Raw genomic sequence first — 25,907 nt, 5'->3', positions numbered from 1 at the left:
GAAACTTCATCATCATCTTCTCTGTTGTCTCTGAAACTGCTTTCATGACTGATCAGTCAGTAGCATAATCAATAGCAGTGATTATTCATTGATTTTCATTTGACATTCACAGCAATATGTCTATGAGATTCATCTCTCATTGTTTAAATAGTTGCATTGTATTGTACACTTCATCTGATGTTGCACTTTCTCACATTGAAATTCTTTCTTAGATTCTCTGATGATCTGGCAATTCAGGCACTTGTGAGCATATGTCTGAATATTCTCAGTCATGCTTGATCAGTATACTCTTGATTTGAGTATACTCATGAGTTCAGGGCTTTCTAAGTGACTGAATTCCTTGTGCATGTGAGTCACTAAGTCATGTCTAAATGAATGTTCTAGATAGAGAGCTTCTGCATATTCTAGATTGTGATAAAAACACAATGTTATTTTTCAATTTTCTCAGCTTGAAATTCAGAAGCATCTCTTCTACTACTTTCATAAGATATTTATTATCTGACATCTTACTATTCTTCAAGTGAGAGATTATTATGTTCACTTATTCTAATTTCTTGTATTCTTTCAGTATGTTTAATACAAACTTCTCTTATATCTGATTTACAGAACTCTCACTCATGAAATTGAGTCTGTGACTGATTGTATCAGGCATCACAGCATTCAACCTCTTTTAGTATTTAATATTAAGATTGTATGCTTGAAACTCTGAGATTTAATATACTAAGTGTTTAAAAGGTTTTATTGTTAATTATAGATAGATAAGGCTTTTATAATCTATGATCACTGTTGTTGTATATCTGTTGTTAATATATCTATTTCACAATGTCAGTGTATGCTTAATTACTAGCAATTTCTTTTCATACACTGAGTAATTGAGCTCAGCATCTGATAGTTTTCTATCATTGTATATCACTGAGTGCAGCTTGTCATTCTTGCTCATCTGTAGAAGAGTATCTCTGATAGCTTATTTAAATATGTCTGTCTTGATATAGAAAGGTGTATCATGATCTAGTTGAATAAGCACTGAAAATGTTATTATACATTCTCTCAGTGTGAGAAAAGTCTCTTCACACACAGTATTTCAGATAATTGAATGAAACTTCTTCTTTCACAGATTTATATCTGTTTGTCTTAAGAGATCTGAGAGTGGTGCAGATATTTGTGTGAAATCCTTGATAAATCTGTGATAATATGAGATTAATTCAAGAAACTGTTGTATATAATGTATATTTCTCAGTCACAGTCAATTCACTATGATATTTAATTTCTTCAGAATGAGATGTATACAGTCATCACTCACTATATATTCTATAACCTTCAACTCTTTCATTTCAAACACACACTTTATTGATTTGATATAGAGCTTATACTCTGTCAGAGTTATAAGCACTTTATTGAGATACTTCAGATGTTCATTGTATGAGTTTGAAAAGACTAGAATATCATTGAGATATATAAGATATGAGGTTTCATTCTATTTATAAAGAATTGTATTCATCATTGTTTGAAAGATAATAGATGCATTTATCAGACTGAATAATATTATCAGAAATTCAAACTTCTCTTATTACATATTAAATGTGATTCACAGAACTGACAGTTCATCTATATGAATCTGTCAGTATTCTGAGAGAAGATCAATCTTTGATAGATATCAGGTATTTTCAACTGTATTTAACTGTTATTGAATTCATGACAGTGAATATTCATTCTTGATTATAAGCTTGTTAAATACTTGATAATTGATACACATTCATCACTTCTCATCTGCCTTTTTCATGAATAGAACTGGAAAGTCTCATATGCTTGATGAGAGTTATATGAGATCATGTTCTAGAAGATCTGTGATCTGATGCTTCTGTTCTTTAAGATGTGTTTGTGATAGAAAATATGCATTCTGATTGACTGGTTTTGCATCCCCTGTGTCAATCTCATATATAAATCCTCATTCCAGTAGCAATTCTGATGAAAGATCTGTTTAAAAGATCTTTTCATACTTCTTCAGAAGCTTCTTTATACACTTGTTTCTCTGTATATTCTTTATCTTGGTTTTCTCTGCTTCTGAGTTCTGTATGATATACAGAATGCTTTCAGATGAGGTCTTACAAATTGTTCTCTTTGCTTATTAATGTGTAAGCAGATTTAATTCTTCTATATCAGAGATGTGAAATGTTCTTCTTATATCAGTTAATAGAATTGTATGAACTGTTTTCTTTCTATCAGTTAACTGTATATGACATGTACATCATTGAATCTGCAGATTGAATCTTTGAAATTAATTAAGTTTGAGAATAAGATTGTATTTCATGTTCTGCAGCTCTCATGCTCATATATAGTAAGATTATTCTTTGAAGTGCAAGGAAACTCTTACTCTTACAGATAATATTAAATATCAGTTATCAGATAATCTTATATATCAGGAATTCTTTACTCAGCAGATCTCTTTCAGTCTTCAGATTATATAATTATCAATATATTATATAAAAGCTTCTGTATCTGCTAATACTTTTGCAGTTATCTCTTAATTCTTACTTAAGTACTCTTTATACATTAACATTTTGAGCTCTAAGATATTGAGATGAGTGTTCACTTCATCATTCTTATTCACATCTCATTCAGAAGCCTGCTTTCTCTTGATATTCATAGAATTCAGAGAATTATCTAATGCAGACATCTCTTTCACTTTGAAGACTTTTTATAGAATATCAGTGAGTGTCTCTGAGCTCACTGATTCTGCTAGTTTTTTAACTCTCTTGCTTCTCTTGACTGTGTACACTGTGTGTAATCTTTTATATCATGATTTTGATGTCTGCAGTTGAAGCAAGCTTGATACTCATAATATCAAGGTTTTTACTCAGGGGATTTCTTTTTTAAGAGATTCAGCACTTTAGTGATGACATTCAAATCTAGATTCATCATATCTGAGTGTGTGACTTGTGTTGTAGAAGTCTGATTATCTGTTCTCTACTGAGATATACTTAACTGCAGTATTTTCTATTATAATTGACTCACTTATTTCTGTACAATGAGAATATTGTATACTTCTTTCACTGTATCTGATTGTGAGATTAAGCATTTCTATTTCACTCTCAACTCAGATATAAGATTATGAATGAAGATCTGTAAACAGAAAGATGTTAAAAGCTCTTCATTCAATACAAGATAGTGTAAACTGAAGTGTGTGAAGTATGATATAAGATTACTCACTTATCTACACTCAGTGAAGTGTTCATAATGCTTATTTTATATATTCACTTTCTCAAAGTTATGCAAGATTCATTTGAAAAACTCATTTCATATTTATGAGAATGAATATTATTCTGAGTCTGTGAGATTCATCTTTTCATCAGTTATTTACAATAACTTCACTTTTTCATATAGAAATACAGCAGATCTTAAGACTTGTTGAAATTTCATTGACTGTCTGTCTGTAAGTTTGTGTTCAATCTGATAATATAATTGCATCTGACTTAGTCAGCTGATTGCAGCATCATTTTTTCAGTTATTATTGAAGCTTGATAACTTCAGCAGATCTTCTAACTTAATATATCTCATACTCAGATTCTCATTCTGCACAGCAGTTTTAGATGATGTGTACACTTCTGAAGAGATTGTGAATAATTGTAATAAGATCTTCAGATTCAGTGTAATTATCTGTCTGTGTAAATATTTAATCTTTCACTGCAGGTCTAAGACCTGATTTTCTCTATTCTCATTAATGATGATGATTGTGTCAGCAAAGCTCTTCATAGTGAATACTTGATCTGCAGTGAATATCAATTATTGTTTGATTTTCATCTCAGTCTGCTACTGTGTACACAAGGCCTTGATTTTGTTTAGAATTCTTGTACATATATGAAGCTTTGATTCTGATTCAGTGATCTCAGCTGCTTTTCTTACTGCTTTAAGTAAACTCTCTGAGAGGTTCTGTATATCTTCTGATTCAGGTAGCAGAGAAAGGTGTTTATATTGACTAGAAAAGATGTTCATTTCAGTGATTTCTCATTGATTATATGATATTTATTGTTATATTGCTATATTATTATATGATTTCTATTATCATTGTATAACTTCAGTGATGATTATCTCTCTTTTATTCTTCTGAGTAGAGAGCAGTCTTCTTTAAATCTGATTCATTACTCTCATTTCTTTTTCTCACATCTCATTTGTTTATATATATAGTATTTACCTCAGTGTGAAGTTTTCCTTCAATAAGCAGAGCAGTATTAATTAAATGCTCTTTCACTTACTACTTCTTTATACACTATCTTTTGAGATGTTTTAGAACCACACTGATATAATAACTATGAATCACTTCATAGATGAAATTATCATGCTCTGAAGAAGTCTGCACTTCTCACTGATTTTTAGACATGCTATCAGATGTGATTCAAAGGTTGCTTAAGCCAGTGTACAATTACAGATGTACACCGGCTTCTTATATACTGTATGCTAAATTAATTAGTGGCCGCTATGACTCCTTTACATTTGTAAGCAAGTTCGGAAGCGGCCGCGTTATTATCTGACAGTTGTACATTCTTCCGAATCACATAACTTTTAATAATAAAAGTTAGATCTTAATATTATAGTAATCAGTTTCAACAGATTATTTTATATTAATAAGTATTTAATCTTTTTACAGCATCTATTATAAACTCTAGAGTAATCTTGTAATAATAGTTATAGTAGTATCTTAACTAAGATATTCTTGACTGAGATTATTATATAGACATACTATTATTATTATACTAGATAATTAAAAATATAAAAGATAGTTAATTTCTCTAAGTAGAATAGCTAGAAGAAGAATGAGAAAAGGTTAAAAAAAATAAGTAATTCTTAGAATACATAGGCATACTAAGAGTTACATGTATAATGCATTTATACACGTAACATGTGAATACGTGTATAAACACGTGAATAATACGTAGGTTACACGTATAAATAACTCGTGGTCATATATATATAACATGATTAGAAAAAGATTCAGATATTAAAACTTTTTAATATAAAGTAAACTTAGTTAAAATATATAATTAATTTACTTTAAGAAATAATATTATAGTAAGTGAATAGCTGAAAGAAGTCAGTTTTAACATTATTTTCAGTTATTTACTTATTAATCTATACTATTACATATCTTCTTCTTAATATTTATATATTGAATCACAGTAATCTTCTGAAGATAGATTTTTATTAGTTATTTCTCTCACTCTTATCTATACTTTCTGAGCAGAAGAACTGTCTTTTTTCAACAGTCTTTTTATACTGAGAACTTAAAATAAATTCTTTCTTCTCTGTTATTTATCTCTCTTCTCTTCAGAAAATGAAGATAAGCTTTCTTACTTCTGATTATACTTCAGATGTCTGTACAAGTAGCTGTAGATAGCTTGTTATTATCTTTATTTTATTATAGAGATCTGTAGTATTTTAATATACTTTCTCTCTTCTCTTTCTACTCTTTATTTTTATCTGATGATGTTCTGAATCTTTTATTATAAATAGAAAGACTCTCTATGATCTGAATACTTAAAATAACTGTGTTCAGTGAGAAAGAGAATAGCAGGTCAGACTACATTAATAACTACATTAGTGATATTTTTTTCAGATAATAGTAATAATAATACTGATAGAATCAGTGATAGTAATGAGAGTGATGAAAGTAATAAGAAGTTTTAAGAAGAAGATAAGCTCTCTTCTTCTAAATACTATAAGACTGAGAAGATTAATCTTGATATTAAACAGCTTCAGCAGTGTCACTTAAAGTAACAGATTATTACCAGAATAGATAGAGCTTATAATTACTAACATCAGTGAGTGTAATTCTCAGATATACTGTAGAACAAGCACTGATCAGAAGAGACTCAGATACTATAAATATATAAAGAGAGATATGCTTTATATCTATCAGATACTCTTAATTCAATCCCTTAAGAGATTTCTCAGTTGAGTCTGTGATCAGTGTTATAGCAAGAGTAGAAGAAGATATTTAGAGATAGAAGTAGTTAACTTCTTAATAATATTCTGAAAGTAGTATTTACAGATCTATAAGTAAGACACTGATAATAACATTAATCTTCTAATTATAATATAATTATAGAATGTAAGTACTGTCTCTAATCTATCTCTCACTCTCTTTTTAAGTATATTCATTGATCTAAATTATCATAGCAGATGATTGAGCTCATCACTGATAAGAAAAAGCTCAGCTGTAAGGTGAGATTATCAGAGACTATGTATATTAACAATCTTACTAAGTACAATTATATACTTTTAATAATTAATAAGATGAAGTTTCAGATCAGCTGAGTGTATATTCAGCTAATTCTCTACACTCAGCTCACAGATGTTACAGATAATTAGCTAGATATTTTAACTCAGCTTTATTATTTTAATCTTATACTTATACTGATCTAAGACTCTTATTTCAGCATATTATATCTGTGTGTAAGTCTGACTGCTTACTTTATCAAGACTTATCTGAGTATGAAGAATGTATAAGTTTTCACTTATACTCTGTAATTATTTTATTTCTTTACAAGCTGACTAACTCTCTACTTAGTAACATATTTTAACTTCTGAAAATTATCTATAATCTCACTCTAGTACTCAGTTTACATGTCTTTCTTCTAAGAATACTGTTTCATATTCAGATATTTAAGTTACTAAGTATTAAAACTGTGAAGTAGCTGTACAGTCTGAGTATTGTGAACAGACTTAATCAGCAGAAACTGTCTCTGTGAAATAATATACTTAACAAGTTCATCTTCTGCATGATAATCTGTGAGAGAGATGATGTCTGAATTATATATAAGAAACAAATAATCACATTATCACTATGAAATCAGATGAGAAAGAGTAGTGAGATTATAGACTTTAATCAGACTGCAAAGCTGTATATTCCCTGTAATAGAGCTATGAAGACTTATAATACGAGCTGTAAGTATTTATCTATTTTTCTATTCTTCTGATTACTTTACTTTCTATTTCACTTATTACTTCTGAAGTGTTGTGTTAATGTTAATATTATTAGATAGCAGATATAAGTAATTCTCTTCAGAATCTGATACTTCAGTATATTAGTATTAATACATTTATTAAACTCTATCTGAATTAAAATATTATTACTGATATTCCCAGCATCTACTATAATCTTAAGCTGCAGAAAGTACTAATAAGAATAATATACTTAATAAGCTAATTTATTAACTCTCACTGTTTATAAAAGCTGATGTCAGAGCAGTTAAGATTAGTGAATTATCTGAGTCACATTCTGAAGATCTTCTGAAAAGTTAAATATCTGAAGAAATACTGTGACTCTGCTGCAAGCTGACTTCATGACAAGATTGAACAGAGATACTGAAAGAAAACTGAGACTGATAACTAATAAGAGAAGAGATACAGACATCAGATTGAGAAGTATGAGAGATGAAATTAAAAATATTACAAAGTCATTCACCAGCTCTGCAGTGCAAAGCAATGTGTGAGAATGTGATTCAAAGGTTGCTTGAGCCAGCGTACGATTACAGGCGTACGCCGGCTTCTTATATACTGTACGCTAAATTAATTGGTGGCTGCTATGACCTCTTTACATTCATAAGCAAGTTCAGAAGTGGCTGCATTATTATCCAGTGATTGTATATTCTTCTAAATTATATCTTCTCTCATGAGATTTGATCACGCTCATGTGACCATGATGTACATTCTAGCTTCATGCAGATTAGCATGCTACTAGTGTTCACAATTATGTGACCTATCTCTGATTCAGCTAGCATTTCATGTACATTCTTACAAAGAAACTTTTACTATATTACATCACTTATTCACTAACTTTTCTCATTCTTCAATTATCTTCTTCATCATTATCATCATCAAATGCCATTATCTCATTCAAGATTCCTGCCTCTTCTCTCATTCAACACCTTCTATCTGTTGTTCATCTATCATATTATACATGTTTCTGATGATGGCTCTCTGTTCTCATAACAAGCATTCTTGTAGTACTTATATCAGGCAGTTTGTTAGCAGTAAGTATAACATGTTGTGAAATGTGATCAGAACTTGTTTATCTTCTAATAATTATCAGAACATACTACTATGAATGACACATCTTCATCATCTTCTTATACACTCTTAACTCTTTGTCTTCTCAGCAGGCTTCTGATTATGTCTTCTGACATGATTTTGCATGAATGCAGATACTGATATGTTTGTTTTTATTCATATAGAATCTTCACATGTTGACAGATTTGCATTCACTGATAATAGTGAACTCAATGTTGAATTATTGATCACAAACTTGAAGAATACAATAATGAAGAAATTGTCTATGTTATGTGTGATCAGGTCTTCTATATCTCTCTCTGTTTCTTCTACTGCTGTTTCTTTCTCTGCTGCTCTCTCTCAATCTTCTCTTCTTATCTCTGTTTCCAGTTCTCTCACTCTCACTAGCTCTGTTTCTATGATTCTCACTCTCACTACTTCTGCTTCCTCTGCTTCTACTGTCTCTGCTTTCATTATCAGCTCTTCCTGTTTCAAGAAAATGTTGTATAGACTTAATGAATTATGTTTCTCAGTGTATATACTTCTGCTCTTCTTACTGACTTCTAAAACAATTTATTATATAAAGACTGTGTATGATATAACTATCTGAAGCTCAGTCACAGACACTGATTATTATATTCATTTTAAATATTTATAATAAGACAATTATTCATTTATACTGAAGAATCACTCTTCTTCTTAACAGTATTAAGATTGTAAGTCTTTCTTTTTTCATCTTCTCTTTCTAACACTGATTTTCCTATTCTTAGAGAAAATCATTATGAGTTTTATTATATATAAAGTCATGATGTTCACAGATACTAAGAAACTTTTTACAACTGTAAAGTTTAATATTATAAAGATATCTGCTCTGATAAATTTCTTCAGAATAATAGATTCATATTAATCTATTCTCTAATATCTGTTATCTGACTTTGTGATGCAGGTAAAAGATATCTGTGTTTTCAGAAACAGAAACACAGATGTTGTACTCTTTTACACCTGCAGATATGAGACTTATACACCTTGTCTAAGATATTATTATGAGAATGAGCTGTTTGTACACTGTATTCTGCTTTCTGCATTCTTCTGTATTTCTCTCTCTCTTTCTGAGAAGTCTTATATATGTTGTAATTATATGTACAATTCTAAGGCCAGCAGATATTCATTCAATAATTATTATCTCTATTTTTACAGTTTCATACACTAACAATAGTTCTTAGTTACTTCAGTGTCAGAGACTATTTGAATTGAAGATAATAATACTGCTGAGACTACTCTCTCTCACTCTTAAGCTTCTTCTATCACTTTCTCTTCCTTCTCTGCAGAGAAGGTTGTATATATATCAGATTATAAGTGTTCAGCTCTGAGTGACTTCTGCTATTATTCATCTGATTCTGTACTCTCTTCTTCTTTCATTTCTTCTGTCTTTATCTTCTCTGTCTTGACTTCTGATTCTTTGAGTCTTATACTCTTCTTTAATTTTTCTACATGTATGCATACACATTTCTATATTGACATTTTAGTTAATCTTGTGATAAATGACATTAATGTTGTATACAGAGTGATAGAGGAATTGAAGATATATACAGTATTGTTGTGAGAGTGACTTGCAGTTCTCAAATTTCTTACAGATCTTAAGTTTTGAGATTTTCTTTATTTTTGATATTTTCAGATGATGTGATATTGAAAATAGATTAAACATATAATGTATAAAAATGAATAAGATGTGTATGATAACATTTATCTTTTTACAGCTGACTCTTACAGTTGATAATCAATTCATTATCTCTTTTCTTTCTTACACTTTTCCTTTGTCTGCTAGTTACTACTCTTATATGACCTTTATATAATACAGTGTTCAGTGACTAGGTTCAGCAGCTTTCATCTTGTAATTCTGTCTTGTGTATTATACTGTCTCTCTTCACTCACTCAGATCACTACAGTGAACAGCTTATTGAAACTAATCTCATCTGATCTCTGAGCATTCTCAGAGATTGAGATGACTTAGTCTTATATATCTGTGAATGTTTCAGATGCTTCATTCTCTGTTATCTTCATAATTGAACTGATATAAACAGTTGAATTCAACTCTGAATTTCTTTTTCTTCTGCAATCTGATTTACATGCAAGTCTGCTGCTCTGAGACTGCTCTTTACTGTGTTATATCTGCTGTCTGCAGCATATTATCATATAATTAACTACAGTCTCATTACTTATTGAAGTGTAATATTCATCTGATTTCTTCATTTCTTCTCATTCTTTTCTTATAATTGTGAAAAGGTCAGAATAAGTAAGAGTATCTGATTTATAAGTATCTATGATTTCTCTTACTTTGTAAGACTTTTTAATTATAAGTCTCTTCTTTTTCAACACTGATAATAGTGCTGTGAATAATTATAATTCACTCAGGTCTTGCATCTTTGCTTTTATAAAATATGAATCATTTATTAAGTTATGTAAGATCTGTCTCTCTGATTCTTTCAATGCATATGTTTTCAGAGAATGTGATTTAAGTATTTTATAGAGCTCAAACCATCTAGATTGAAACTTCTCAGAACTCTCATTGTGTATGAGAACTCACATTTTCATCTTGAGACTTGATTTCTTAACTAGTGAGTCTCATATTCTTTTTGATTGAATTGCTTGATTCAGGAGTAACTTGTTAGCTTTTGCATGTGTATAACTGATCTCTTTCAATCTTGATTTCATGTCTGTGACTGTTGCATCTGCAACTATTGTTTCTGCTGTATCTGTAACTGCTATTCTCTTCCTCATCTTTTCTGAAGCATTCTCTGAAATGTGTGGATACAATTCATACAACAGGTAGAATGATAAATGCTTGAAGACTGCATGCTACTGAATTTGCATGGCTAATAGCACCTGACTGAGATATTCATTTCATAATCTCATAGACTTGCTCACTAGATATTTTATCAGCATGTTACTCAGGATTTCATTCAAGTGTTTCATCTTCTCATTTATTCATGAATAATATTATGTTGTTCTACAATGTCTTGTCTGTAACTGACTCATGAAATGCCTTATCACTTCTTCTACAAGATTTGCACTGTTATCAGTTAGAATCTCATGCAGCATTTCATAGTTGACATAGATCTCATTGTGTAGAAACTTTGTCACTATCTTCTCTATTATCTCTGAAACTGCTTTCATAACTGGCCAGTCAGTAGTGTAGTTAATAGCAGTGATTATTCAATGATTTTCATTTAATATTTATGACAATATGTCTATGAGATTCATCTCTTATTATTTAAATAGTTGTATTATATATTTTATCTGATGTTGCACTTTCTCACATTCTAATCCTTTCTTAGATTCTTTCATGATCTGGCAATTCAGGCACTCATGAGTATATGTCTGAATGTCCTCAGCCATGCTTAGTCAGTATACTCTTGATTTGAGTATACTTATAAGTTCAGAACTTTCTAAGTGACTAAATTTCTTATGCATGTGAGTTATCAAGTCATGTCTAAATAAATATTCTAGATAGAGAGCTTTCATGTATTCTAGATTATAGTAAAGCACAATATCATTTTTTAATTTTCTCAGCTTGAAGTTCAGAAGTATTTCTTCTATCATCTTTACAAGATGCTTATCATTCAACATCTTATTATTCTTTAAGTGAGAGATTATTATGTTCACTCATTCTGATTTCTTACACTCTCTTAGTGTGTTTAACACAAACTTCTCTTATGCTCAGTTCATAGAACTCTTATTCATGAAATCAGATCTGTGACTGATTGTATTAGATATCACAGTGTCTGATTTCTTTCAGTATTCAATATATAGATTATACACTTAAAACTCTGAGATTTAATATACTAAGTGTTTAAAAGGTTTTATTATCAATTATAGATAGACAAGGCTTTCATAATCTGTGATTACTGTTCTTATATATCTGTTGTTGATATATCTATCTCATAACACCAGTGTGTGCTTGATTGTTAGCAATTTCTTTTCATACACTGAGTAATTGAGCTCAGTGTCTGATAGTTTTCTATTATTATATATGATCAGATGCAGCTTGCTGTTCTTACTCATCTGTAAAAGAGTGTCTCTAATAGCTTATTTAAATATGTCTGTCTCAATGTAGAAAGGTTTATTACAATCTGATTGAATAAACACTGAGAATGTTATTAAATGTTCTCTCAGTGTGAGAAAAGCCTCTTCACATGCAGTATTTCAGATGATTGACTGAAACTTCTTCTTTCACAGATTAGCATCTGTTTCTCTTAAGAGATCTAAGAGTGATGTAGATATTTATACAAAACTCTTGATGAATCTACAGTAATATGAGATTAACTCAAGAAACTGTTGTATATAATATATGTTTCTCAGTCATGACTAGACTGGCCGCCGGGACCATAAATTTCACATTTGGTCCCATTTGGTCTGGTCCCATACATTTCTTGGCGTGAGTTCCACCAGGACCAAGCCTCAAAAAAATCTGAAAATGGACCATTTCTGAGAGAAATGACATGAAAAATGACCAGATTTAATTCAAGAACAGTGAAATGAAAGTAATTTTTCAGAATAAACTGTGAAAGATGATCATTCTTCTAAAATCAGAATGAGACTGAGACTGAAGATTAAAATCAGTCCCATTCAGTTCATTCAGTGATTGCTTATATAATCAGAATTTGGTAACAATTATTGATAACACTCATGAAACAACTAAATACATTCTTGTGCAAGTTTATTCTTCACTTTCTCATGAAAACTACACTTCTCTGATATACTGTGATCAGAGATATTAAACTGTCTGATAATTTCATGTTTTATAATCATGAGTTTCTTGATTGTTTCTCCTTGTAATTGTTCTCAGTGATAGTGATAAATATCTCAACTTGAGTTGAACTTTCACTTCATTCTCACCTCTGTCAATGAAATTGTCAGAATATCATGTGTCATCAGTGCAACAGTTGAATATGTACTCTCAACAATTTTTCATAACTCTAGAATTGATTTGATGTGTAAATTTGTCAGATTATCTTGAAAATAGCAGTCAAATTCAGTTTTATAAGCATGTAGTTTTGCCTGATTTTCAGTTGTAATCAATGTATGCAAGTCCTGTTTCAAAGTTAGTATTATAGTTCTATATGATATGAAGTGTTATCAAAGATCATTACTTACTAGGGAATTGTATTTCACTGTCTTCACATCTCAAACATCTGCTTGTTCAAATCTCTGATAGTTGACATTGTAGTAGTCTCAGACTAATTTAACATATGAGTCTCATTCCTCCTCTGTTCAATCTTGAGAAGTGTAGATGTTAACTGAACAGAAGAGATCTAGTAGAGCTGCTACAGCATAGTACTCTGCAAAAGATTGTTTCATTTTGCTGTAGTAATATATCAGTTTATCCCTTACAGTAACAATAGCCTGTGCTATAGCATCATCTCAGACTGAATTTCTTTTTAAGTGATTCAACTGCTTCTCAAGATGAGTAAATAAACTGTTATACACTCATCAGACTGACTGCAGCATTGGTGTATGAGTGATTGAGACTGTCTTTATTGTCTTATAAAACTGAAACAGTAAATCAATCATATATTTCAACTGAGTTCACTTCATATCAGAAAGTTTCAATATCTGAATCTTTTTCTGATCAGAGTGTTGCACTCAATGATCAATTGTCTGATATAATCAAAGAGCTCAAACAGCTATCTCATATGTTGAACTTCACTGTGTTCTAACATTCTGTATCATATTCAGTGATGTGACTGATTTGTTTGTTTATTGAATATCATGAAATTGTTGTTATTATTTAGAAGAGGTACAAATCACATTAGCAATGTTTTAAATCTATGATATTTAAATTATTAGTCAATCTATTCAAAATTAACAGTAGTGTTATTAAAAAGCATTATCAAAAAGTAATATCAAAAAGTGTTATTAAAAAACATTATCTTTTGCAAAGTGAATGCAAAAGTTACTTGAGTAATCACTTTCATCTCATTCTCATCCCAAGAATCAGTCATCTCATTATTCTTTGTCTCAATGTTAAGATTCTTTATCAGTGTTTGCATCACAAGTTGAATCATATGAGCAATGCAGAGAATATGATCTTGTTTATTATTTCATGAATGCAAAGCCAATTTTTGCTCCAAGCTCTTCATTATAGTGTAGTTATTCACAGCATTGTCAGTTGTAATTGTAAGAAGACTGAGACTAATATTTCAATAGTCATTTTTAATCATAGTTATTAATATCTCTGTCATATAATCCTTAGTATGACTACTGATCAATGATTCAAATTCAATTAATATCTCTCAATAAGTCCAGTTCTCATCAATGTAATAACATGTAACTCTCATAAATGCAAGATTGTTTGTACTAGTTCATGCATTCACTGTGAGAGACACTCTTCAATGATTCTTCAACTCTGATTCTAGATATTGCATATTGACTTTGTAGTGTGTCTCAAGGTTGGATTGAAGACAGGATTGATGTGGAATATGAAGATTTGAATTAAGCATTTGAAGAAGTGTTCAGAATTCGGGGTTTTCAATTGATTGAAGAGAAAGATTCAGAGATATACATATGTGAAGTAATTGTTCACAGAAGTTATCAGGTGAGAGTTGTGAAATCAGAGTACTGATATAAGATTATTTTCACATGATTTTCTTCAAATTAGAAAGTTAGTGTTATCAAAAATTGTTATCTGATAGAGTAACTTATCAGCTCAGTAGTAATTTTCTGATTATTTTTCTTTTGTTATCTGCATTCTGATGACTTCAGATGTTGAGAAATTTCTTCAGAGTCATGATCAGTTCATGATGAATGTTTCTGAATAGAGTTACAGTGATTGCAGCAGAGAGATGACTCTTCAGTAATCTGTAATACAACCTGTTGATAATTATTTCATAGTTCATCTTGATATTTATGTTGAGTTTTTCATAAATTTCATGACCTGAAATCAGATGTGAAGAATGAAGTGATTATTCATCATAATTGAAAGAGAGCATTCTGTGTTGAATTGTAAATAACATAGACTTTGTGATTCACAGTGATTTCTTGAAGAGTTTGTGAATCTTCAATAGAAGTAAAAGAAGTGAAAGAAGTGAATTCAGAAGACATGATAATAATTTGAGAAAGATAATAATTTATTTTCAATAACTGATCACTGATGTGTGTAAGAAGAATTAATATAAGAGAAAATAATCTTGTTTCTTAGCTTAGTTATAATTTTAGTACTAACTCAGATTGAATATCATCAATGTATAAAAGTAAATAAACAATCTTGATTAATCTCTGTTATATTTCTTGAAATATATTAATATTGTGAAAGAGAGTGTTACTAAATTGTGTTATCAGATAATATCATTAAAAATATATTAATATTGTGAATATCAATGTTGAAAAAATGTTGATACTTATACATTATAGTGATTTATGAATCATGATAGTTAAATATATATATATATATATATATTGTTCCTGACTTGATTACAACTTGTACAATAATTTTTAAAAACTCAAAATTAATTTCAATTATTAATAATTATGAACTTATAACTAACTAATATAAAAAGAAAAAAACTTTTTCTACTCATTATCTTTCTTCTCTTCCTCATTCTTCTTATCATTCTTTATAATTCACTTCTCATTCTTCTTCTTCTTCTTCTCCTCCTCATCTGAGATGATAATTATCTCAAAATCTCTCTTCACTGTCTTCTCAGAGAAGGGTTTCTGCTGCTCCCTCTCAGCCAGGTCAACCTGCATCTCAAAATCCTGCATTTCCTGGTCTGCTGTCTCAGGTTCCATCTCAGCAGTAAGCAGATTAGCATACTCAGAGAGCAGAGCTGTCTTCTCAATGTTCTGAATCATGAAGTGCATTCAAGACCTGAACAAGGCTCTAATTCCCTCCTTCTCTGCCAGCTCCTGCTAATCAATTAGAGAACAGAAGTATTATTAAAAATCATTATCTTTCAATAAATAAAAAACTTATCAGTTTTGACTTCTTTATCTTCTACTTTAACATTCTCTTAATCTTCTTCTGTCATTACTTATTTACAGTAATACTCTTCTTCTCTCTCTCTCTCTTCATCTTGATCTCAAATCATTCTCAGAACTTCTTCTGGTTTCACTGCTGCTGCATGAGGCTCTTCACTATCTTCTTCTTCAATCTCTCACAGGCAGTGTTATCTGCATTATTTCTATACTTAGTTCAGTCTAAATCTATCAGAAGCATTACTTAAAATTGTTATCATTCTGCTCTCTTACAGAGTCTCTTCAAGGCATTATAACATGTCTTACAATCTGTCTTCTCTCACTTGAACACCTTCTTCTTCTCTCTCTTCAATCTGTGACAGCGCTCACATGCCTTGATGGTTCACAGAACCGCAGAATATTTGAAGAGAGATGACATGATTGATTTCAGTGAGTGTTGAAGAGAGGTAAAGGCAGAAGAGGCAGTCAGAAATAATATGATAATAATGATAATAATGATGATGATAATGATGATGATGATGATGATAATGATGATAATGATAGTGATGATGATAATGATGATGATAATAATGATGATGATGATAATAATGATGATGATGAAAGAAAGAGTGCATTGAAATATATTACTGACTTATCAAATATAAAGAGACTTAAAGAAAATATTAACAGCTTTCAGTGATGTACAGAAACAGCTACAGTGTTGTATAGCAACATCATCTTCATTCAATACATGTACTGTTGATATTCTTTGTATACAGTTATTATATAATCTGTATCAGAGATACATGCAGAAAACAGATCTTTATTGCTAGGATAAATGATTGCAGCAATTCTCTGTTTTCATATTATAAAGATAAGTTATTCTTATTTCTTTCTTCTCTCTTTTCTCTTCTTCAATCAATCACTAATTTCAAGCTGATATGAAAACTATTAAAACACTCTCAGAAACTCTCAAATTGAAGAGTATAGACTAATCAAATTTCAAATGTAGAAGAAATCAAATTATCTTCTATAGATTCAATTACTCACTCTCTCTCAAATAAAACAGCAGTCACATCCTTCTCCTCTCTCTCAATCAAATGAAACATGGCCTGTGAAAAGTGAGTATCACGCCAGGCCATAATGATCAACACGGCCCCAGCACACAGAGCTGCATATGCACAGTGTGTGCTGGACTGAGAGACTGTGTGAGTTGCAAATCAGCAGCAGCATCTCAGGGAGAGCTGTGCAGCATGAGAAAGCTGCAACTCTCAGTCATATGTGCAGAGAGTGAATCACTGCAGTAAGTGCATGTGCATTGAAGTAACACTTTTTGATAATACTCAGTCTCTGATATGATGAAAATAGAGTCTCTCTGTGAGATCTGTTTCTATCAGAAGTCTGAAGATCTTATATTTCTCAAGGCCACCTTCATGCACCTTGTTCATGAAATTGATGAGAGAAATCATCAATTCCAGCATTCTGTCCTTGATGTCATTCAAGTGACAGCAGAGTCCACCCTGGCCACACTTTTTAAGTGTATGTTTTCTAATTATTCACATTTATATAGATATATACTGATTATTTATTAGATGATGTTAAGGCAATAACTCATCACAGCTATGTTACCCTCACTGTGAGAGATACACAGTTAGTGATAAACATTGTGAAGACTCTGAGAAGTGAGTATTTTAAGAGTGCTGCAGCCCTGTAATCTTGATTTTTTTTTGTTTTTGTTTTTTATTTTTTTCTTTTTCTTTTCTTTTTTTTTTTATTTTTCTTTCTCTTTCTGTCTCTTTTTTTCTTTCTCTTCTTTTTTTCTTTCTCTTTTTTTTTTTTTTTTTTTTTTTATTGTGATTTTTTCTTGTTATTTTGTTATTTGTTTTTTTGTTATTTTTTGTATTATACATTTTTTTTTTTAATTAAAATGATATTGATTATAATCTGTGTTTAGAAAAGTAATGATATTTGATAATACTCTCTGTTGAATTTTCAACAAATGAGCACTATGTTATGATATTATGTAAGTGAGAAATGATTTCATGATCTCATTTAATGCCATTTTCAATAATGAAATCAGAATGAAAATGTGACTAAGAATTCAAACATATTCTTTATCTGAGACTAGATTTTTATTTGAAAAGTGAATCTGAGATCTTTAATATTTGAAATAACAGGATTTGAAATCAATGTGATGAATACAAACCATGACCAGGAGTAATGCTTTTAGGCAACGTGACAACTGTAAAGTTTGGTCCTGGTCCCAGACACGGTCACACGGTCAGTCTAGTCATGACTAACTCACTATGACATTCAATTTCTCTGAGATGAGATGTATACAGTCATCACTCACTATATATTCTATGAACTTTAACTCTTCTGTTTTAAACACACACTTTGTTAATTTAATATAGAGCTTATACTCTGTCAGAGTTATAAGCACTTTATCAAGATACTTCAGATATTCATTGTATAAGTTTGAGAAGACTAGAATGTTATTCAAATATATAAGATGTAAGGTTTTATTCTGTTTATGAAGAATTGTATTCATTATCATTTGAAAGATAATAGATGCATTTATCAGACTGAATAATATTGTCAGAAATTTGAACTTTCTTCATTATATATTAAACACAGTTTATAGTACTGACAGTTCATCTACACAGATCTGTCAATATTCTGAGAGAAGATTGATCTTTGATAGATATTAAGTATTTCTGACTGTATTCAACTGTTGTTGAATCTGTGACAGTGAATATTCATTGTTGATTATAAGCTTGTTGAGTACTCAATAATTGATACACATCTGTCACTCTTCACCTGTCTTTTTCACAAATAAGACTGAAAAGCCTCATGCACTTGATGAGAATTATATAAGATCACATTCTAGAAGATCTGTGATCTGACACTTCTGGTCTTTAAGGTGTATTTGTGACAGAGAATATGCATTCTGATTGACTGGTTTCACATCTCTCATGTCAATCTCATGTACAAATTCTCATTTCAGCAGCAATTCTGATGAAAAATCTGTTTAGAAGATCTTTTCATGCTTCTTCAGAAGCTTCTTCATACACTTGTTCTTCTGCATATTCTTTATCTTGGTTTTCTCTGCCTTCAGGTCTCATATGACATACAGAATACTTTCAGATGAGGTCTTATAAATTATTCTCTTTACTTATTAATACATAAGCAGATTTAACTCTTCTATATCAGAGATATGAAATGTTCTTCTCATATCAGTTAATAGAATTATATGAACTACTTTCTTCTATCAGTCAACTGTATATAACATGTACATCATTGAATCTGTGAATTAAATCTTTGAAATTAATCAAGTCTGAGAATAAGATTATATTTCACATTCTGCAGCTCTCATGCTTAAATATAGCAAGATCATTCTCTGAAGTATAAGAGAACTCTTACTCTTACAGATGATATCAAATATTAGTTATCAGATAATCTTATACATCAGGAATTCTTTTCTCAGTGAATCTCTTTCAGTCTTTGAATTATATGATTATCAATATATTGTGTAGACACTTCTGTGTCTGCTAATACTTTTGCAGCCATCTCTCAATTCTTATTCAAGTGCTCTTTATATATTAACATTTCAGGTCTCAAGACATTGAGATGAGTGTCTGCTTCATTCTCACCTGCATCTCAGTCAGAAGTCTGCTTTCTCTTGATATTCACAGAATTCAGAGAGTTATCTAACACAGATATCTCTTTTACTTTGAAGACTTTTTATAGAATATCAGTGAGTGTCTCTGAGCTCACTGATTCTGCTAGTTTTTTAACTCTCTTGACTGCACATGCTGTGTGCAATCTTTTATATCATGATTTTGATATTCATAGTTGAAGCAAGCTCAATACTTACAATATCAAGGTTTTCACTCAGAGAATCTCTTTTTCAGAGAATTCAGTGCTTTAGCAATGACATTCAAATCTAGATTCATTATATTCAGATGTGTGACTTGTATCATAGAAGTCTGATTACTCATTCTCTGTTAAGATATACTTAATTACAGTATTTTCTATCATAGTTGACTTACTTATTTCTGTATAATGAAAATGTTATATGCTTTCTTCACTGTGTCTGACTGTGAGATTAAGCATTTTCATTTCACTCTTAACTTGAGTGTAAGATCATGAATGAAGATTGATAAACAGAAAGATGTTAAAAGCTCTTCATTTAGTATGAGATAGTGTAAGCTGAAGTATATAAAGTATGATATAAGATTACTCACTTATCTACACTCAGTGAAGCATTTATAATGCTTATCTCATGCATTCACTTTCTTAAAGTTATGTAAGATTCATTTGAAAAACTCATTTCATATTTATAAGAATGAATATCACTCTAAGTATGTGAGATTCATCTTTTCACTGATCATTTATAATAACTTCACTTTTTCATATAGAAACACAGCAGATCTTAAAACTTGTTAAAATTTTATTAACTATCTGTCTGTGAGTTCATATTCAATTCAATAATATAATCATATCTGACTTAGTCAGCTGATTATAGCATTATTTTTTCAGTTGCTATTAAAGCTTGATAGCTTCAGCAGATCTTCTGACTTGATATATCTCATACTCAGATTCTCATCTTGCACAGTAATCTCAGATAATATATACACTTCTGATAAGATTATAAACAATTGTGATAAGATCTTCAGATTTAGTGTAGTCATCTATCTGTATAAATATTTAATCTCTCACTGCAGATCTAAGATCTGATTTTCTTCTATTCTTATTGATGATAATAATTGCATTAGTAAAGCTCTTCATAGTGAATACTTGATTCACAGTGAATATTAATTATTACTTAACTTCTGTCTCAGCCTGTCACTGTGTACACAAGGTCTCAATCTCATTTAGAATTATTGTATATGTACAGAGCTTCAATTTCAGTTCAGCAGTCTCAGCTGTTTTTCTTACTACTTCAAGTAAATTCTCTGAGAGATTCTGCATATCTTTCAGTTCAGATAGCAGAGAAGAGTGTTATTTATATTAACTAGAGAAGATATTCATTTCAGTGATTTCTCATTGATTGTATAATGTCTATTATTATATTACTATCTTATTATATCACTATATCATTATATCACTATATTATTATATGATTTCTGTTATCATTGTATAACTCTGATGATAATCACTCTTCTTTTATTCTTCTAAGTAGAGAGCAGTCTTCTTTGAATCTGATTCATCACTCTTATTCTTTTTCTCACATCTTAGTCATTCACATACATGACATTCACCTGAGTGTGAAGTTTTTCTTTAATAAGCAGAGTAGTATTAATCAGATGCTCTTTCACTCATCACTTCTTCATATGCTATCTTTTAAGGCATTTTAGAATCACACTGATGTGATAACTGTAAATTGCTTTGTAGATGAAATTATCACACTCTGAAGAAGCCTGTGCTTCTTACTGATTTTTAGACATGCTATCAGATGTGATTCAAAGATTGCTTGAGCCAGCATATAATTACAGATGTACACTGGCTTCTTATATACTGTACACTAAATTAATTGATGGCCGCTATGGCCCCTTTACATTTGTAAGCAAGTTCGGAAGCGGCCGCGTTATTATCCGGCGGTCGTACGTTCTTCCGAACCACAAGAATACTACTTAAGTGTGAGATTCTGAAGCAGTACTGATAGAAACAGCTAGTAATTAACAGTGAGTAACAGCTATCTGAAAAGATAGTTAATAAGCAGATTAGAAGTGAACTAAAGCAGTACATACTATTTAAGATAATAATAATAATTAATGCAGTTCTGATATTACTATTAATCACTTTAGTGACAGAACTATAATGATGAATTAGAGTCATTTATATAATCTCTGTATACTGCAGTGTTGAGAAAGATCTTATCTACTGTTAATATAACTGTAACTTCAGTCTCAAGTCAATCACAGTGAAACTGATCACTTATAAGACAGAAGTGATTAATTAATTATTATCAGACATGCTTCTGAAGTCAGTTACTCAAGCAGTTTGAATAAAGCTCTGACTCAAAATATGCTTTATCTGCCTGTAAAATATCAACCTTATACTGTCAGATCAGATCTATTTCTTCAGTGAACTGAAAGATCTTATTAAACATTTTCAGAGATAGCATCTGAATAAGTTTCAGCTGCTGAATTGTAATATATGCAACATGAGACTTACAACTCTGAAAGAGCTTCTGATTCATGTAGAAACTGCACATGAAACTGTTACATGTTCAGTCAAGTACAGAATACTTACACAATTCAGTGAACTCAGTGCTCTGACTGACTGTCTGTCACTGAGCTTTCAATCATCTTGATCCCCATGCAGCAACCAGTGTGAGAAGGTCAATCATCAAGATTTCATATGTGTCTGAAAGCCTCTGCTTGTCTCACAGGTTATTCACAATTCCTCACACTCTTACCTGCCTTTCCATTTCCCTTTCACATTTAATTAATATTGCCATTGCACTACTCTTTTTGACTTCGGCACAAGCAGTTATATACTGTTGCATCATCTTTGCAGTATACCCGCTGGTCAGCATTTGCTCTATTTAAATATAATTGTTTTTCATTACTAGATATATTTTCATCATTCAGCTCATTCAAAGATGTATTCAAATACTGTTACAATTGCAACAACATAAAAATTACCTGTGCTGTAAGGTCTCATCCAGATTCGAGTGAGGAGATTTTGATCTAATGTGATATCATCGAAAACTCAACATCATCTTCTAGAATATTGAGTAATTAGTATATTCAGTAATAATGGCAATAATGGCGATTGTGATAGCAGTTGGTATCAATCCCAAGCAATAATGATACCAGCCGGTTGTCAAATTCGCCATACCGGGAATAGACAATTTAAGGTTATCAGCAAGACTAGTCATCATTCTGTTCGCCCACTCATGTAGCTCATCGAAGTATAGAGACATACGTACTTCAGTTAAAAACCGTCCCTGCTCAAGGGTCAACCCGAGGACCGAAGTCCAATCAGGCCAGAGGCACAGTGGCAGAAGAAGATTGACAAAAGGCCAGGGACTACACCATGTGGTCATTAGCACGATGACTAAGGGAAGGGGTACTATGGCCAGTGCTTAAGAACATGTGCAGTAGGTTCACTGACCTAGGTTGCCATGCTAGAGGCAGGAGTCAATAGGCCTGACAGGTTCATGGATCGAGGTCCATGAACCTGGTAGGCTCAAAGATGACCAACTTGTGGCCATGCTGGCCTGTGGACGGCAGAGGCCATTGAATCGATTTCTGTGGTTCTGTGGCGACTAAGGAGTCATGGCCAAAGGGCCCCAGCTCCCCGCATTTTGATCACGCATGATGCTTGGTCTTTCTCTCTTTTTTTCATTCGCTGTTGGTATTCTGTGACACAGATGCCACCATCTCTTCATCGACATTCAGCTCCCTGCCAAACACCATGAAGACAGTGTTGGTTCCATCTTCAATGGCCGTGTCAAAGCACTGTGCAGAAGCGATCAGTTTCAGGTCCTTGTCATAGAAGGTCGCCTGTCAGTTCTGAGCATTCTTCTTAGTCATTTACTTCACCATGGACAGGTCGGAGAGCTCAGATGGGTTAATGGTCATCTTATAAGTGTTGACCCACTTCCCTTGCTCATGAGCCTTGAAAATGATCATGACCATTCTAGCGCTGGTTGACACATCCTTGAGCCTGGATGCCCCTTGAAGTTGTGAATCTGGCTGCGAGTGTTGGAGTCTGTTGCCTGTTTTCAAAGATCATTTGACAGTGACTTTTCTTGCAGTTCCCTGTGAAGAAACACCTCTCTCTGAAGCTTTTGAGATGCCTCCAGGTATCTGCAGCTTGCTCTTCCGCGTTTGGGAGACTTTCAACTGTGTTGATCCAGTAGTGCTTTCAGCAGCTTTTCAACTCTCAACTTCTAGAGGGAGGTCTGCGATGTTCATCACTCACTCAGTGCTTGCAGGGTCAATGATGCTGTGAGCATCATCACCCTTAATGGGCATGAAGGATGCGAAGTTGAGCTGTGTGACAGGCTGTGAGGTGTGTGTCTCTGCTGCGGCTGTTGGCACAGCTGCCCTCTCTTATTCCCTCAGCTGCAGCTGTACTGGCTCCACTGCCTCTCTTGCAAGTCACTCTTAATCCGCCTGCTCAGCAACAGCTCTTTCTTCCACTTCTTGTTGAAGATGCGCCTCTTCAGCTGTGTGCTCAACAACTGCCCTTTTCTCAGCATTCTTTTGAATCTGTTCCTGTTTAGCTCTCTCAACAGTATGTCTTTCCTCTTCTTCATGCTGAATTTGCTCTTGTTTAACTTGCTCAGTTGCAGCTTCTTCTGTGTCTTGCCTCTGCCATTCTTGTTCCGCGGCATGTTGTTCAGCGGCTGCTCTTGCCTTCTTCTCTTCCTGTCTCAGTTGTTCTTGTTGAAGCTGTTCTTGTTCTGCAGCATATCATTCAGCAGCTGCTCTTGCCTTCTCCTCCTGTCTCAGCTGTTCCTGTTCTGCGGTATATTGTTCAGCAGCCGCTCTTGCCTCCTTCTCTTCCTGTCTCAGTTGTTCTTGTCAAAGCTGTTCCTGTTCCATGGCATATTGTTCAGCGGCCACTCTTGACTCCTCCTCCTGCCTCAGCTGTTCCTGTTCTGCAGCATATCATTCAGCGGCTGCTCTTGCCTCCTTCTCTTCCTGTCTCAGTTGTTCTTGTTGAAGCTGTTTCTGTTTCACAGCATATCATTCAGTGGCTGCTCTTGCCTCCTTCTCCTGTCTCAGCTGTTCCTGTTCCGCGGCATATCATTCAGCGGCCGCTCTTGCCTCCTCCTCTTCCTGTCTCAGTTGTTCTTGTTGAAGCTGTTCTTGTTCTGCAGCATATCATTCAGCGGCTGCTCTTGCCTCCTCCTCTTCCTGCCTCAGTTGTTCTTGTCGAAGCTGTTCCTGTTCCGCGGCATATTGTTCAGCGGCCAATTTTTCCTCTTCCTGCTGGCGAAGCTGTTCTAGTTCCACAGCATATTGTCTTTCCTCCTCCTGCCTCAGTTGTTCTTGTCGAAGCTGTTCTTGTTCCGCAGCATAACACTCGGTGGCTGCTCTTTCTTCGGCTTCCTTCTGAAATTGGGCAAGTCTCAAGGCAGCCTCAGCGGCTGCCATCTCTTCAGCCTCCTTCTGACGCCGGGCTTCGTCGGCAGCCTGTTCTCGTGCTTGTTCGTCCCGCAAGGCGATCTCTCATTCTTCTCTGCAGACTCCGGTTTCTTCTGCAGTCGCCCTCTCTGCCACCTCTAGCTGCATTGGGCTTCGCTCGCTGTGTTCAGTGGTATAACCATTGTTTGCCTGCAAAGGAAGCTGTCCGAATCCTGCAAGTGGACTGTCACCGGGCATGAGAAGTGGTGATATTGACAAATTGGATGGATCACTTGCTGAAGGAGCCGGTTCAACCCAAGTGTGTTGAGAAGGTGGAGATGTCAGTGGCTTGCCAAAAAAGGCAAAATAGACACATTGTCTCATGAACAATGTAGAGACCTTCCCACCCGCCGGCATTTCATCAGTATGCAGTTGATTGAGGAAGAGAAACTGATGATCTTGCTGCTGCGCTCTGGCATGCGGGAGCTCACACTGAGCATTTAGCTTAGTCTCACTGTTAGAGATGAAATCGCAAGAGAGCTGGCGCTCAATGAGGATGGTAAGAGAGAAGCATTCTATGATGTAGTCAATAAGAGTCTCAAATATTCCACTGTTGTATTGAAACTGCTCTGAATTCTATGCTTTCAGAAGAACAGACCGCGCGATCTGATGATTGAGAGATAGCTTGATGAGATCTGTGATTTGTGTAGAGTCAAAACCAAGATTTTGTGCAAGAACAGTCATCTCATGGAGCACTGTCTTGTCAGTCTTTTCATGATCAGGTCTCATCATGAGATTGTCACTCTCTGACTCTCTGGGCAT

At 32.8% G+C, this 25,907-nt stretch overlaps 3 protein-coding genes across 3 annotated transcripts; all 3 read right to left on the bottom strand.

Moving 5' to 3' along the window:
- Positions 1–15,663: 15,663 nt before the first annotated feature.
- BDBG_16913 (uncharacterized protein) lies at positions 15,664–15,894 on the bottom strand (the record flags this gene model as incomplete). The annotated part of the gene is made up of 1 exon (XM_031724767.1): positions 15,664–15,894. The coding sequence occupies one exon, from the start codon at positions 15,892–15,894 to the stop codon at positions 15,664–15,666; it is 231 nt and encodes a 76-aa protein (XP_031578010.1).
- A 7,457-nt stretch (positions 15,895–23,351) lies between these two features.
- BDBG_03902 (uncharacterized protein) lies at positions 23,352–23,987 on the bottom strand (the record flags this gene model as incomplete). The annotated part of the gene is made up of 4 exons (XM_031721451.1): positions 23,352–23,513; positions 23,553–23,728; positions 23,786–23,874; positions 23,935–23,987. 4 exons carry the CDS (start codon positions 23,985–23,987, stop codon positions 23,352–23,354), a joined length of 480 nt encoding a protein of 159 aa, XP_031578009.1.
- Positions 23,988–24,842: 855 nt separating this feature from the next.
- On the bottom strand, positions 24,843–25,907 carry BDBG_03901 (uncharacterized protein; the record flags this gene model as incomplete). The annotated part of the gene is made up of 3 exons (XM_002625796.1): positions 24,843–25,154; positions 25,209–25,695; positions 25,744–25,907. 3 exons carry the CDS (start codon positions 25,905–25,907, stop codon positions 24,843–24,845), a joined length of 963 nt encoding a protein of 320 aa, XP_002625842.1.

The sequence above is a fragment of the Blastomyces gilchristii genome (genome assembly GCF_000003855.2).
Source record: "Blastomyces gilchristii SLH14081 genomic scaffold supercont1.6, whole genome shotgun sequence".
NCBI lineage: Eukaryota > Fungi > Ascomycota > Eurotiomycetes > Onygenales > Ajellomycetaceae > Blastomyces > Blastomyces gilchristii.
This window is presented reverse-complemented; position numbering and strand designations above follow the sequence as displayed.